The following is a 15602-nucleotide window of genomic DNA, read 5'->3' as shown; positions in this document are numbered from 1 at the left end:
GACATGCCCAAGAGTTGCCACTTGAGATCTCCAAGCTTTGCAGATTAAGGAGCTGTATTCTCCCCAGCCCTCTTCAGAGAGGCACCCACATCACCGCCCCTAATCCCCACCCTTCTCTCTGCCCCTTCCTCTGCCAGCCACTGGTGATCTGCAGGAACCTATTAAGGCAAGGCTGACCCCAGGCAAGAAACCTGAGCCTTGCCCTGCAGGCAAATAGCCCCTAACTGCAGAATGCACCCTCCACCCCCCACTGCAGAGAATGCCACACACCCCACCACCCCACCACCACCAAGAAGAAAGGCAGCACTAGGGACAAAGGAGAAGTATTCTCTTACCCTGAGTAGAGATCGAGAGGACAGTATTTACTTATCTGCTTCCACTTCCCAGTTGCTACCTGTTAAGAAATCACCACAGGGTGTCAATGATGGGATTGGGGGAGCACACTGGGCTAACTCTAACACACAAAAGAGCTCAAGGGACTGTGAGATAACCAAGGCAGCTGAAGGGCCCAGCAGATGACACCACCTCCAGGTGCATATCACTAGCTGGCACAGGGAGCTTGACTCTGACTCCAAGAAACCTCGACCCTCCCCTGAGAGCCTCACGAAGCTGCCAGCCCCTCCACATGAGCAGAGAAATGGCAGCCAGCACCTTTGCAAGATGCCATGGCTAAAGTAATCAGATGAACAAATCTTTACAATCATAATATCCAGGAAAGGTAGGTTGCACCCAACTAGCAATTTCATGTTGTCAGTGAGAAGACAAATTGGCACAACCTTTGAAAGGCAACTTGCTGGTTTCCATCAAAGTTTTAAAGACGGATGCCCCCTGATTTGGCAAATCTATGAGGAATCACTGGGTCAAGGATGTTCACTGCGACATGTGAAACAACCTGTGAAACACAGCAAGACCTAGAAACAACGAAATAAATCAAAGCACATCTGCTCTTATGGACTAGGACACAGCAAGACACACGTTGAATGAAAGAATCAGTAAACAATATGCAGCCACTAACAGACAGAGGCAAAATCACAAATATTTATTCAAAGAGAAAAGCAACTGGCAGAACAATGCATATGAAGTAACTTGCTTTAAAAAGAAAAAAGGATATGTGCATCTATACATGCATTATCCAAATACGCAACAAAAAAGCCTTGACAGATACATGACAATCTTCAAGGATTATTTAAGTGAAAAAAATCATTTAGCAGAATAATTGCTTATGGCAAGAAAAAAAAAGAGAGAACTCAAGTGACTCAGAATGAAAGAAAATACAGTACTATCCATCTTGCAGGAATAAAAATAAGTTTAGAGGAATGCTGTGAACAATTATATGCCAGCAAATTATGTGAAATGAACAAATTCTTTAGAAACATACAGCTACCAAAACTGACTCAAGAAGAAATAGAGAATCTAAACAGACATAACGAAAGACTGAATCAGTAATCAAAAATCTTTCAACAAAGAAAATCCCAGGACCAGATGGCTTTGCTACTAAATTCCACTAAATGTTTAAAGAAAAACTCAAACTCTTCCAAAAATTGAAGAGTAAAAGATAGAAAATCTTCTGAATTCATTCTATCAAGCCAATTATCATCCTGGTACCAAAACTAGACAAAAACATCACTAGAAAAGAGAACTACAAATATCCCTCAAGAAAAAAATCCTCAACAAAAACTAACAAACCAAAATAAGTAGCATACTAAAGAGATTACACACCTTCATCAAGTGGCATTTATCTATCAAACACAAGGGTGGTTCAACATATGAAAATCAATCAACATAATACACTATATTAATAGAAAGAAGAAAATACCTCATGATCATCTCAACAGATGCAAGACAAGCATGTGACAAAATCTAACACTCTTTCACGATTTAAAAAACAAAACTCTAAAAATAAAAAAAATTTGACAAACTTACAGTGAGAACATTACATTCTACAGTGAAAAACCAAAAGCTTTACCCCTCAAGACCAGGAACAAAATAAGGATAGCCACTCTTACTACTTCTATATAATATTGTACTTAAAATCAGAATTACCATATGACTCAGCACTACTACTTCTGGGTTTATACCCAAAAAAGCTGGAAGCAGAGCCTCAAAGAAATATCTGCACAACCATGTTCACAGAAGTATTATTCACAATAGGCAAGAAATGGGAGCAGCCCAGTGACCATCAGTGGATGAATGGGATGAACCAAATAGATTATACACGTTCAATGGATGTTACGCAGCCTTAAAAAAGGAAGAAACTTCTGATACAAGCTACAGTATGGATGAATCTTGAGGACATTATGGTATGTGAAATAAGTCAGTCACAAAAGGACAGATACTGTATGATTCCACATATATGAAGTACCTACAGTAGTCAAAATCACAGAGATAGAAACTACAATGGTGGGTGCCAGGGGCCTGAGAAAGGAAGAAATGTGTTATTTTATGGATGTAGAGTTTCAGTTTTACAAAACAAAAAACATTCTGGAAATGGATGGTAATGATAGAGTTGTACAACAATGTAAACGTACTTAATACCTCTTAATTGTACACTTAACGGTTAAGATGGTAAATTTCATGTCATGTATATCTCATCACAATTATATACATATATTTATTTCAAAAAATTAATTATATTTCTATGCAATAAACAACTTGAAAATGACATTTTTAAAAATTCTATTTACAATGCTTAGTCACTCAGTCATGTCCAACTCTTTGCGACCCCATGGACTATCACCCATCCGGCTCCTCTGCCCATGGGATTCTCCAGGTAAGAATACTGGAGTGGGTTGCCATTTCCTTCTCCAGGGGATCTTCCTGACCCAGGGATCAAACCCAGGTCTCCTGCATTGCAGGCTGCTTTCCTACCATCTGAGCCACCAGGAAAGCCCCTACTTACAATGGCATCTCCAAGAACAAAGCATTTAGGATAAGTTCAACAACGGAAATATAAAACCTATATGCTGAAAACTTTGTAACATTTCTGAAAGAAATTAAAGATCTAAATAAATGAAAAACCCTGCATTCACAGAGTACTAATACTGGTGAGGGGGCAGCACTTCCCACACAAATGTGCAGCACATTGATTCCCTGTCAAAATCTCAGCTGGTTTCTTGGAAATCATGAAGCTTAAAGACATCTATATTGGAAAGGAAGAAGTAAAACTCTATTCACAGATGACAAAATTCTGTACATAGAAGATTCCAAAGAATATACAAAGAAAGCTACCAGAGCTAATAAATAAATGCAGCAAAGTTGTAGGTATAACACACATACGAGTTGTGTCTCTACACTCCAGCAATAAACAAACCAGAAAGGAAATTAAGGGAGCAGTTCCATTTATAACATTTACAACATTCCAAAAGAATAAAATACCTACATATAAATTTAACCAAAGTGGCAAAAGACTGGTACACTGAAAACTATAAAATGTTGCTGAAAGAAATGAAAGAAAACCTACATGAGTGGAAAGACAGCTGTGTTCATGGATTATAAGACTTAATATTATTAAGACGGCAAGGCGTCCCTGGTGGCTCAGATGGTAAGAATCTGCCTGCAATGCAGGAGGCACAGATTTGATCCCTGGGTTGGGAAGATCCCCTGGAGAAGGGAATGGCCACCCAGTCCAGTATTCTTGCCTAGAGAATTCCATGGACAGAGGTTCCTGGCAGGCTATACAGTCCACGGGGTTGTAAAGAGTTGGATGCAACTGAGTGACTAACACTTATACACTATCCAAAGTGATCTACACCTTCCTGTAATTTCTGTCAAAATTCCAACAAAATTCCAACTGCAATTTTTTGCAGCTACAAAAAATCCAGCTCTCAAAATCATATGTAATTGTAAGGAGCCTCAAATAGCCAAAACAATCTTGAAAAAGAAAAACAAAGCTAGAAGACTAATACTTCCTGATTTTAACAAGAGTGGCATAAGGACAGACCGATAGAAAGAAGGTCAGAATTAAGACCTCACATAAAAGGTCAATAAATCCACCAATACCAATCAATGGAGAAATGACAGTCTTTTCACAAGTGGTGCTGGAAAAACTGGATATCACACGTAAAAGAATGAAGCTGGACCCTTATCTAACACCAAATATAAAAACTAACTCAAAACAGATCAAAGACCAAAACATAAGAGCTAAAACTATAAAACTCTTAGAAGAAACCATACAGGAAAAGCACATGACCTTAGTTTAGGTAACGATTTCTTGAATATGAAAGCAAAGGCATAGGCAACAAGAGTAAAAAAAAAAGACAAATCAGACTTTTTCAAAATTTAAAACTTTTGTGCAACACTGTCAACAGAGTAAAAAGGCAACTGACAGAATGGGAGAAAATATTTGCAAATCACATATCTGATAAAGAGATTAATATCTAAACTATACAAAGAACCCCTAAAACAACTAAAAAAATCACAGCTCATTTCAAAAATGGGTGAGGAATTTGAATAGACAGTTCTCCAAGGAAGACATACAAATGGCCAATAAGCAAACCAACAGATGTTCAACATCAGTAACCTTTGCAATGAAATGCAAATGAAAATCACTTGAGATACTACTTTGTATCCATTAGGATGACTATGATCACGAACAGGGATGATAATCAGTGCTGGGGGAGCGAGGATGCGGAGAAACTGGAGCCCTCTCGCATCTGCTGCTGCTGTTGTCCAGTTGCTACGTCACGTCCGGCTCTTTGAAACCCTCTGAGCTACACATGCCAAGTTTCCCTGTCCTGCGCTATCTCCCAAAATTTGCATTTATGGTCTTTCTTTATGATCCACCTCTCACGTCTGTTCACTGCTGGGGGGAATACAGAATTGTGCTATAGCTACGCAAAACAGTCTGCCATTTCCTCAAAACTTTAAACAGAATTTCCCCCAAGATCCAGCAATTCCACTCCTAGGAATATACCCAAGAAAACTGAAAAAAGCGACTCAAACATGTACATGTACACATACGTTTATAGCAACGGTATTCACAGTAGCCAAAATGAAAAAGCCATGTGTCCCTCAACAGATGAATGGGTAAACAAGATGTTCCCGTACAATGGAGGATTATTATTCAGTCATAAAAAGAATGCAGTGCTGATAAATGCCACAGCATGTATCAACCTCAAAAATATTATGTTAACTAGAAGAGGGCAGTCACGAAAAGCCATAATTTGTGTGATTCCATTTGTATGAAATGTCCAGAATAAGCAGATCCACAGATTCGGTAGTTGCCAAGGGTTGGCAGGACTACAGATGTCTGCTAATGGGCACAGGACTTCTTTTTGAGGTGATGAAATGTTCTGGAATTCGATAGTGGTGATGGTTGCACAATCTTACGACTAGACTAAAATCTGCTGGATTATACACTTTAAAAGGGTAAACATTAGGATATGTATAACCATCTCAATTAAGAAGAAAAAGATGAACTAGTTTTGAAATAAAAAGTAAACAGTATCTCTGTTTTATTTTACTCCTCTGAAAACTTCAGATGACCCAGCCAGTCAGCCCAAGGCCCTGAGCAGTGAGAGCAGCTGGCCTGCTCTTCCTACCTTGAGGTGCTGGTGCATGCAGTAGCGACACACCCTGTGCTTCATGTCGTGGGTGACGTCACTGGAGAAGGGAATGAAGCCACATTTGGGCTGCAAAACAGACACGGAAGGAAACACGCTTAGGGAGAGGACAGACACCTTCAGGGAGACACATAACCACAGGGTAACGAAGTGCACCTCCCAGGAGAATCAGGAAGTGTTGGCTACAAACGTTCCCAAAAGTTGCTTGTATCTTCAGTCCCCAGAGGGGATTGATGCCGCCCTCACTGTATCGTATAAATATCTCTTTGCCACTGGAGAATCCACCCAGAACTCTCACTGGAGAAGAACAACGAGGCCTCAGTTGCTCACTTGACAAGGTGCAACACAGAGTAACCCTGTGTTTTCATTACAGAACAAGACTGGAAAGCCTCCAGGAGTGCAGATCTGTCCCACACTCAGCTCCTAGAAGCAGAACCATCGGTCTCTCTGATAAGACTGCGTGAACAGAATGGTGCTCATCGGATGGTTCCCAGGATCCCAGAATGTCTGAAATTCTGGTTGTCTTTTAAAATCCAGAGTTTTCACATATAATATGTAAGACCACTGCCTAGTGTCAGGGCACCAAATCATTTGTGACGCCTGAGACACTAGCCTCTGTTTAGAGAAGCAGAACGCCGTCCACAGTGAACATCCGGAGTGTGAGTGCTCAGAGCCAAGAGCGTGACCCAGAAATCACCAGCAGAGGTTTGGAGAAAGGAAACAACGAGATACCTGGGAGGCTTCCTGAGGGAGACTCAGGTGGCCACGCTGGACAGGGAGCCACAGAGCTGAAGCCGGGGAGTGACCCTGATCCAGTAATCACTGACCTCCTCTAGACAAGCAACACCCTTTGTAGGCCCCCCGCAAGGTGGGGAAAGTGCACTCCAGGCAGATGACCCATGGATTTACAATTTCTCCTTTTTCCCCAACACCATTCCCCTTTAACAAATACTTACCTTGATCTCCACACACAGAATCGGCCGGCGCTCTGCAAACTGGTAGGTCTGCAGTCTGGCTAGGTTGGGGAGGCACAGGGCATAGCCACTGAGCGTGTCCAGGTCCTTGTCGCAGCGAGATTCTGAGAAACAGAGCGAGGAAGATAACTGAGGGTCAGCGAGAGCGACAAGACAACTCCATGGCAGCCTGGGCTCCTGCTGGGAAAGGACCAACTCAGCCTCTGCTTTGGGGAGGCCACCTCTAACGCTTGGGTTATCCTGCCTGAGGAGTCTCCGTAAGGGCCTAGAGTCACATGAGGATAACGCTGTGATTCCTGGTAGGAGCTTGGACCTTGTAGTACCAGCTCCACCTCCGGAGGGGCTGGAGGCTAAGGGCAGCCACACAGGTGGCCAGCTGTGTCTACATGCCCTGTTGCTGCTGCTGCTAAGTCGCTTCAGTCGTATCTGACTCTGTGCAACCCACAGATGGCAGCCCACCAGGCTCCCCCGTCCCTGGGACTCTCAAGAACACTGGAGTGGGTTGCCATTTCCTTCTCCAATGCATGAAGGTGAAAAGTGAAAGGGAAGTCACTCAGTCGTGTCCGACTCTTCACGACCCCATGGACTGCGGCCCACCAGGCTCCTCCGTCCATGGGATTTTTCAGGAGTGGGGTGCCTTTGCCTTCTCCAGTCTATATCCCCAAGCCCTAGCAAAAATCTTGACCCCTCTTCTCTCAGCTGGTTTTAGTCTGTGTCCCTAAGCCATAACCATGAGAGTAACAGTGAGTTCTGTGGGTCTTCCTAGCAAATTATCAGACCTGAGGTTGGTTCTGGGGACCCTCAAATATGCAGCTGCCATCAAAAGTGAGAGTGATCTCGGAAACTGCCCCCCAATTCTGTTGACTCCCTTAACCCAGGAGTTCAGAGAGGAAGGCGGCAACAGCCACTACCTTCCTTTTAAAGCTTCCTGCAGAATATTCAAACACTAATATTTCCTCAGCACTGACTACTAGAAGTTATACTGTAGACAATCACATAAGATATGGCCTCTAGATCCCAAGAGAAGTCGCCTTTCCTCCTTCCACACAACGAGGCTGAGTATGAGTCACTGTTACAACAGGGGACAGTCTTATTACTGTTAAGTAGTATAACTGCTGATTATAAAACTAATGATGCCACGTGGCGCTAGTAACTAGAAGGCAGAATCACAGCAGGCCTCAGTCTGTCTACATGAGGAAAATAGAGCCAAGACACAATCCAGGTTTTGAACAGGGCTGCTGCCTCCTCCCCCTTCGTCGGCCGTTTCCACCCATGAAGCCCTGCTCCTCAGTGCTCCCCAAACCAGGGGCTCCAGGGCACAGCACCCTGTTCTCTTTCATTTTCCTAGTCAAATACAGAAAAAACTTCATATTGGCTTACTACACACTCTGACCGCCTGGCTGTGATTTAGGGGGAGACATTTCACTCCTTAACAACATAAATTTTACATCTCTGTCTCTGACTGTGAAAGGAAAAGCTTTAACATGGTTAGTATCATTACTGTGACAAATAAGTATAGGGAAAGTACCTGAGGTATGGAGGGAAAATATCTGAGCTGATGGGAGAGAAGTTATGTGAAGTGATGGGCGGGGGGCGTTATGAGAGGTGACAGGGGTGATATATGAGGTGATGGGAGGGAGGGTATGTGAGGTAATGAGGGAAGATATGTGAGGTGATGGGGTAGGTGTATGAGGAGATGGGGGTATGTAAGGTGATAGGGAGAGGGTAGGGGAGATGGTCGGATGGTAGGAGAGGATGTGAGGTGATAGGGGAAAGGATGGAAGGTGATGGGGGGTTGTGGGGAGGTGGGGGGAGGATATTTGAGGTGATGAGGGAAGGTATGGGAGGTGATGGAGGAGAGTCTGTGAGGGGATGGGGGAAAATACATGAGGTGATAGGGGATGTATGTGAGGAGATGGGAAGCATGTGAGGTGATGGGGAGAGGGTATGGGAGATAATGGGCAGAGAACACGTAAGGTAATAGGGCAAGGTTTGGGAGGTGATGGGGGGTATGTGAGGTGATGGGGATGGTATGTGAGGTGATGGGGAGAGTATATGGGAGATGATGGTGGGAGGTATACCAGGTGATGGGTGAAGGAATGGGAGGTGATGGGGGTAGGTGAGGTGATGAGGGAAGGTATGGGAAGTGATAGGGGAGGCATGGGAGGTGATGCAGGGAAGTATGAGGAGATGGGGGGGCATGTGATATGATGGGGAGAGGGTATGGGAGATGATGAGGGGAGGGTATGGGAAGTGATGGGGTAAGGTATGAGAGATGAGATAAGAGTATGGGACATGATGAGGGAAGATATGTGAGGTGATGGGGGAAGATAGGTAATTGGGGGAAGGTATGGGAGGTCATGCAGGAGGTATGTGAGGTGATTGGCGAAGGTGATCGGGGCGGTCTGTGAGATGATGGGGGGTATGTGAGGTGATGGAGGAAGGTACTGGAGGTGATGGGGGCTGCTATTTATGGTACTTGGTTTGGTGGAGGAACATATTAGTGGTGATGGGGAAGGTATGGCCAGCGGGGAAAGGTACAGAAGGTGAAGGGGGAAAGTCTGGGAGGTGAGGAGGAGCAAGTATATATTGAGGAGGGCGGGGTACATTTCTACTGCTGGGTAGAAGTCATGTGTGGTGATGGGGGAAGCTATGTATGGTAATCCAGTTCCAGTTCAGTAGCTCAGTTGTGTCTGACTCTTTATGACCCCATGAACTGCAGCACGCCAGGCCTCCCTGTCCGTCACCAACTCCCAGAGTTCAGGGAAGTAAGTGAGGTGTGGTGGGAAGTACAAAAACTCAAGTCTCCCAGCTTACCTCAAGAGGATAAGCAGGCTGGGTGGTGCTGGCTTCTGAAAGAAGGGCCTCAAGACTGCCCTCCTCTAGGGCCTGGCCCACCCTCCACAGCTTAGGTCTGCTCTGGTTTTCTTTTGGACTCCTCCAGACCACCCTAGAGCCCACCTTCCCTTCCCTTACTCTCCTCCAACCCCTTCAGCTACCTTTTTCCCCTCGAAAGCATTATTTTTATGAATTAGTTCTTGGTCATATAGTCCCTGCAGTGATCTACATATTTGACACCCAGAATTGTATTCACAAACTCCTAGGATTTCTTCCCCTGATAATGAAGTTCTTGGCAAAAAAGTTGCTAAAAACTGTATCTGCCTAACATCAAACACTTCAAATGGAATATTATAAATTTTGTAAGTTAGAAACCCTTACCTGGTCTTTCACATTGTATCTTTAAACAAAGCTGTTTCACAAAATCTAAAGGCAGCTGAACAACTTCCTGTAAGAACAAATAAGAAATACTCAGTGTGTATTACACAACAAGGCAAACGTACTTAATGCCACAGAACCGCAGACTCTAAAATGCTTAAAATGGTAAACTTTATGTTCTGTATATTTTACCACATTAAAAAACACTCAGCATGTGAGTTTTGGGAATAAAAGCTGCTCTGTTATTTTAAGGACATGTCCAGATTATGTCCAACTCTTTGGGATGCCATGGACTATAGCCCACCAGGCTCCTCTGTGCATGGAATTTTCCAGGCAAGAAATACTGGAGTGGGCTGCCATTTCCTTCTCCAGAGGATCCTCCTGACCCAAGGATCGAACCTGTATCTCCTGTGTCTCCTGCACTGACTGTCCTGTGAAGGATCCACAGTGCACACGTCTCTGTGCACTAACAGGAACAGGCCCTCCTCAGGGTGGCTGGTGTCCACAATGACCGTGGCTAGCAGCGTGCCCAATGTCACCCACAATCAGTCTCCAGAGAACACTCCTCAGGCAGCTCCTGTGTTCTCAAGGTGACCTCATCCTCCTTCTCCAGGGGTCTGTGGATGGCAGAGCAGGGGCCTGAGACAGCCCTCTGCCTGCAAAAACTTCCTCACCAACTGTCTCCTCAGGCAACATGAGGCTTCTCACATTCCCATCTGAGAAGCAGCTCAAGGAGCAGGGTCTGATCAAATATTAATCTCTGGGTAAGGGATTTCCCTCATGGACCAGTGGCTAAGCCTCCGCACTCCCACATGCAGCGGGCCAGGGTTTGAGCCCTGGTCAGGAAACTAGATCCCACATGCCACAACTGAGAAGATCCTGCAAGGTGCAGCTAAGGATCCCGCATGCCACAGCAAAGATCGAAGATCCCATGTGCTACAACTACATCCCAGCACAGCCTGATAAAATAAATAATCTTTAAAAAAATAAATCCCCAGGTGGACATCCTGTGCCCCCATCAGCTACAAGATAGCTAATATTTGGTGCATTTGGGTAAGAAATGAAGAAGCAACTCCTTTCTGCTTTGCTGTTTCTTTGCAATCTCCCAAACTAAGAGTTTCTATTTAATCCACATTGCTCACCATCTTCCCTGTATTTCCAGGGTGGGAGAATTCTGACTTAAAAAGAATCCTAAGGGGATGGAAGAGACTGGCCTAGAAAGAGGATGCTGGGATCCTGTCCATTTACATGCCACACCTTCTCCATCACACCCTTTGCGTGATGGAATTTTCCCCGTGTCTGGGACAGTCATTCCCAGACTGTCCTAACCTCCAGCTCACATGAAGACAGGCCCAGATCAGTCCCCAAACCAGCCAGGCAGGATTGGAGGCAGCATGGCACAAGGGGTGTGTCGGTCTCTCTGTCTGAGCCTTGCTCTCACTGGGCTAGTCATTTCTCATCTCAGGACACAGAAGAGGGAAATGCTCTTAACAGGGCTCCCCTCTAACCTAGCTCATATCATCAGGAGGAGAAAACCATATCGTTTTCAGGCAAAAATGCTGATTTTGCCCGAATATGGTCTTATTTGGACCAGAGATGTGCTCTGTATCCCACATTCAACAGTGCTGGGCCTGAGCGGCAGTCCTCTCACCACCTGGAGGAAAAGTAGATTGTGTTTCACTCAGGCAGTGTCTTCACGCAAAGGAGGTATGTCAACAGGGTGAATATCCCCACAATGTGACCTTGTGGATCCACCTCACAGGCCCAGAGCCTTGTCCACTGTGGACACACAGAATCAAACTTGGAGTTAGAGCGTGCCCTAGGCCCTGAAGGGACAGCCCAGTGTCATTCCCACCTGCCAGGCTGGAACCGCAAGCTCCTCACCACTCTTCTTCACCACTGGCCCCTCCTGGAAGAAAGGCCTAGAGCCCCTGAGACAGAGTAACACTCCCACTCGGCCAGATGAGCATGCTCTCGCTCCAAGAAGGACTGACAGTCGGCACAGCTGCGTTCTCTCAGACAGCGTCCAGGCCGAGGAGGAGGCGGCCAGCACACAGCTACTCAGGCTCTCACAGGAGGTGGGTCTCAGGCTTCCATAATTTAACAGGACAGCTGGGGAGGGGTGGTGCCGGCCCCCAGGATGGCCTCAGTGGCCTTTGCCTCTGTGTAGTCCCATACTGCCTAGAATTGATCTGTGAAGACCCCAGGATGCTGTGGAAATGACAGACACAACTTCTTGACAGGTCATCTCTCAGACTACGCATTGGAAGAGCCAGGCCCGAGTCACAAGGATGCTCAGAGCCCTGCAGAGAGTCCACACGGGGAGCTGCTGAGCCCCCATCAGCAGGTCAAAAGCCAGCACCACACTGCAGGCTCCATGGTTCTGGGCCACCCTGGAAGAGGATCCTTAGCCCCAGTCCTCAGATAAGATCACAGCCCTAAGGAACCCAGAGAAGCGCCACCCACAGTACATCCTAAGCTGTCAAAGGAGGACATTTTGCTGTCAGAGCCACTTAAAATTCTACTTTGCCAGGCGATCCTTAAGCTTCACAAAAACTTTCACTGAACCTTCTTGGCAGCATTTTTCTCAAGATGCACACAAGGTACAGAACTTGCGAAACAGGCAGTACTGCTTGCTCTGTTCAAAACGGCAAATCTAATCATCTGTTCAGGGTTCTGGTCTAAGACAAGCAGTAAGGCCAGCAGAAGCAGAGGCGCAGCAGGGATCAAAGCCAAGGCGTAGGAATGACTGTCCCAGACATGGACCACGGCCATCTGCTCTGAGGTTGCCAGGGGCACAGGGCCACTCCACTGAGGCTTGTTATGCTGCCCGCTCCATGAGCATCCAAACAGCAGACCTCCCTGTAACAAGTACTCCTCTCCGTAACTGAGACCAGAAGAAGCCAGCAACAGAGACCACCTGCAGGCAGGCGGAGCCACCAGCCCACGTGAGCTTCAGCTGAGCACACCACCCCTCGTGAGCCACCACCCCTCGTGAGCACACCACCCCTCGTGAGCACACCACCCCTCGTGAGCACACCACCCCTCGTGAGCACACCACCCCTTGTGAGCCACCACCCCTCGTGAGCCACCACCCCTCATGTGACCTCCCACGAGACCAGGTCACACTTCCCAGTACGGGGGCCCACTCTCCTCCCTACCTTGCTCTAAGGTGCCCATCAAAGATCCAGGCTGCTGCCTGGACCTCACTCAAGAGCTCTCACCAACTTGAATGCCCCCCTGAGGGTGGAGTGGTGGAGTCCCAGGGGTCCCGGCAAGTTAAGGTCTGACAAAGTATCTCAGAATCCCATGCTTCTCAGCTTGCAAATGAGAATAACAGGATCTGCTCTGCTACCTCATGGGGCAAAAATGAGAAAAGCGCTTGGAAACTCTGTAACTAACATGAGGGGTTATACAAACTTTCAAACTATAATTGAGGAGTTGGTATTTTGATATAGAATGTGCCCATGAATTTAGACTACGTTGAAAAAAGATCACTTACCCCACAGTGAACATAGTTCTCACCCAAAAACTCTTTCATAACATTTTTGCCAAAGTCCACTATGTTCTGCAGGTGCTGAAATATCTCTTCCGAGGTCTGTAAAAGAGAAGGACAAGAAGGCCTCAATGCCTGGGAGCTCCTAGAAGGTGGACTCCGACACCACCACAAGCCTCTGTTACACACAAGGCCACCAGGTACGTGGCCACAAAAAACCACCAGTGGCCCTGGACCCAGAGGAAGGTAAGCCCCACCACGAAGACTGCCACTCTCGATGGAGTTTCTGTCCCCAAGGGCCCCTGGACCACCTCTGCATTCTACTCAGGGCCCCATGTGATTCCGAAGCTGTAAGTTTAAGAACCATATCTGTGGCCCTGCCTTCCTCACACCAGGAACACAGGTGGAATCCACCTGTGGCCCGTGCACACCTTCTGAGAGATTTGACTTTAAAAATCTTTCCCATCCCAAAATTTCTAGATATTTAGATTTTATTCTTCAGCCTCTAAATGTAGAAATAAAACACTTTTACCCCAGAGGTTCTTAAAGAGTCGATAAGCTGTGAGATTTAGGTGAGACAGAAAATCAATGTCGTATCCCTCACTCTGACCCAAGGCAAGAAGGACAAAGGGTTGATCACAGGTCTCACTCAGGAGCGAGAGGGCTGTCTTCTCCAACAGCAGGCTCAGAGGTGCCTGACACACGGCTCAGGCTCTGAGAAGGTCTTGGTCTGAGCTGCTAGGCATGCACCATAACACAGGCAGACCACAGCCTGCACCCCAAGGCACTACTGCGTTAGGATGACGCCTGGCAAAAAACTCCAGAACACACCCAGTGCTTCTGTAGAGCTGTGCCACAGGCTTCTGACATAAAGGTCTTATTACTGACAGAATTAACAGACACAATTCCCCACAAATAATGCAGCTGGCATCACATAGAGCCATTTATATAACAAACAAACAAACAACAGCAAACTGTTGCCTTGAAGGACATTACCTCAATAAACGTAAACAGAAAGAACTGAAAATAGAGGCATCCAGAGGACTCTGACCCTTCACCAAGGCTAGGCTCCACAGACCCCGAGTGGGGGACGGGGGGAGGGGAGAGGACTAGAGGCAGCCTCTGAAATGTTTCTGGATTCCACAGAAACAGAACCTCCCCACACGATTCTCTTCAGCAGCTGCCCCTCCCCCCTAGCCTGAGCCATCTTTCTCTGCACCGACCACACCGGCCCCAGACCTCACTGCAGCCAGTCCCACTGTGACCACGGGCTCAGCTTTCTCCCCTGGGCCCCTCTTCTCATTCTATGAAACTAACCCCCAAGGGTGCCTTTCATTTGCACAATCAGCCACCGTTGGCACCCATAAGGCATCCACCTCACCATCTTTTCTGGCTGTTTCGCCATAATTCAAATGAGGTGAGATGGTGACTCATGTCTCCATCACCCTGATCTTGAGCCCAATTTCCACTCACCATCCAGCACCACGGCCCTGCCCCACTGTGTGGGTGTGACCTGCAACTCCGGCCTTTTCTCCCCTTTTCAGATAGAGTCTATGCTCATATCATGCCCTCCCCACTGGCCATGAAAGACGAAAGGCTCCCACAGGGCTAGTGCATCTTGACCTCTGTGGCCACTTAGATAAACACCATGGCAACATCACACCTCAAGGTAGACAGACACTGCAGCTCGGGGGTCAGCAGGCACACAGCAGAACAACAGTGGTTTTCTAAGGGTACCCACAGTACTTTGCTCAGGTGACTCAGAGAACAGAAACCCAGCGCTCCATCTGAACTGCCAGCTGTGACTTGTAACACTGTCTACCACAGCATTACAGACTTCATTTTCATAGCTAGCCTTCCACAGATAGGGAAACTGAGGCAGTGGGGTGTAAGGAAATCGCCATGGCAAAGCGAAGCCGTGGGTTTCCCAGTCATAAGCAGAGCTCTCTGAACTAGTCTGGGAGGCTCCTGACTCACTACCCAGGGACTAACTGTGATGACCCAGCAGGTCAAAGCACTGGGTCCTGCAGGAATGATGGGCACACTGCTTTCAGCACTGAATGCTTGTATCATGTTCAAATTTCTAAAATTAGCATTAATACTTTTTTGCATCAGAAAAAAATCAAAGTTTTCTTAAATAATTATTTCAACGATGGGGTGGCAAATCCGCTGATCTTACCTTCTTCCTATTAGGAGGAAACTTCAGAAAACGAAGCACCACACAGCGCTATTGAAAAATAAAACAGAGTCTGATTAGTACCCACACAAAGCCTGGGGATAAGGGTAGACGGCTGTGGAGAAAAAGCTGTCCTCAGCAGTGCCTGGGACACCCAGTGCCACAGGGAAGAAGTGAGG

At 46.5% G+C, this 15602-nt stretch overlaps 1 protein-coding gene across 7 annotated transcripts in view; it reads right to left on the bottom strand.

Annotated features, from left to right (window-relative positions):
• The window catches only part of IPPK (inositol-pentakisphosphate 2-kinase), a 60150-nt gene that overhangs the window by 36040 nt on the left and 8508 nt on the right, over positions 1–15602 (bottom strand). For all 7 annotated transcript variants that reach the window (XR_009599139.1, XM_042243012.2, XM_042243013.2 and 4 more), the window contains exons 2-7: positions 15427–15474; positions 13254–13349; positions 9755–9821; positions 6518–6639; positions 5541–5630; positions 336–394 (exon numbers count right to left, since the gene is read on the bottom strand). Coding sequence is in view for 6 of the 7 variants with exons in the window: in XM_042243012.2 (XP_042098946.1) it covers positions 336–394; positions 5541–5630; positions 6518–6639; positions 9755–9821; positions 13254–13349; positions 15427–15474 (482 nt within the window). In the remaining variant the exon portion in view is untranslated. The remainder of the gene's footprint in view (positions 1–335; positions 395–5540; positions 5631–6517; positions 6640–9754; positions 9822–13253; positions 13350–15426; positions 15475–15602) is intronic.

This window comes from Ovis aries, chromosome 2 (assembly GCF_016772045.2).
Source record: "Ovis aries strain OAR_USU_Benz2616 breed Rambouillet chromosome 2, ARS-UI_Ramb_v3.0, whole genome shotgun sequence".
In the NCBI taxonomy this organism is placed as follows: Eukaryota; Metazoa; Chordata; class Mammalia; order Artiodactyla; family Bovidae; genus Ovis; species Ovis aries.
The sequence above is the reverse complement of the archived record's forward strand: the minus strand, read 5'-3'. Positions and strand labels throughout refer to the sequence as shown.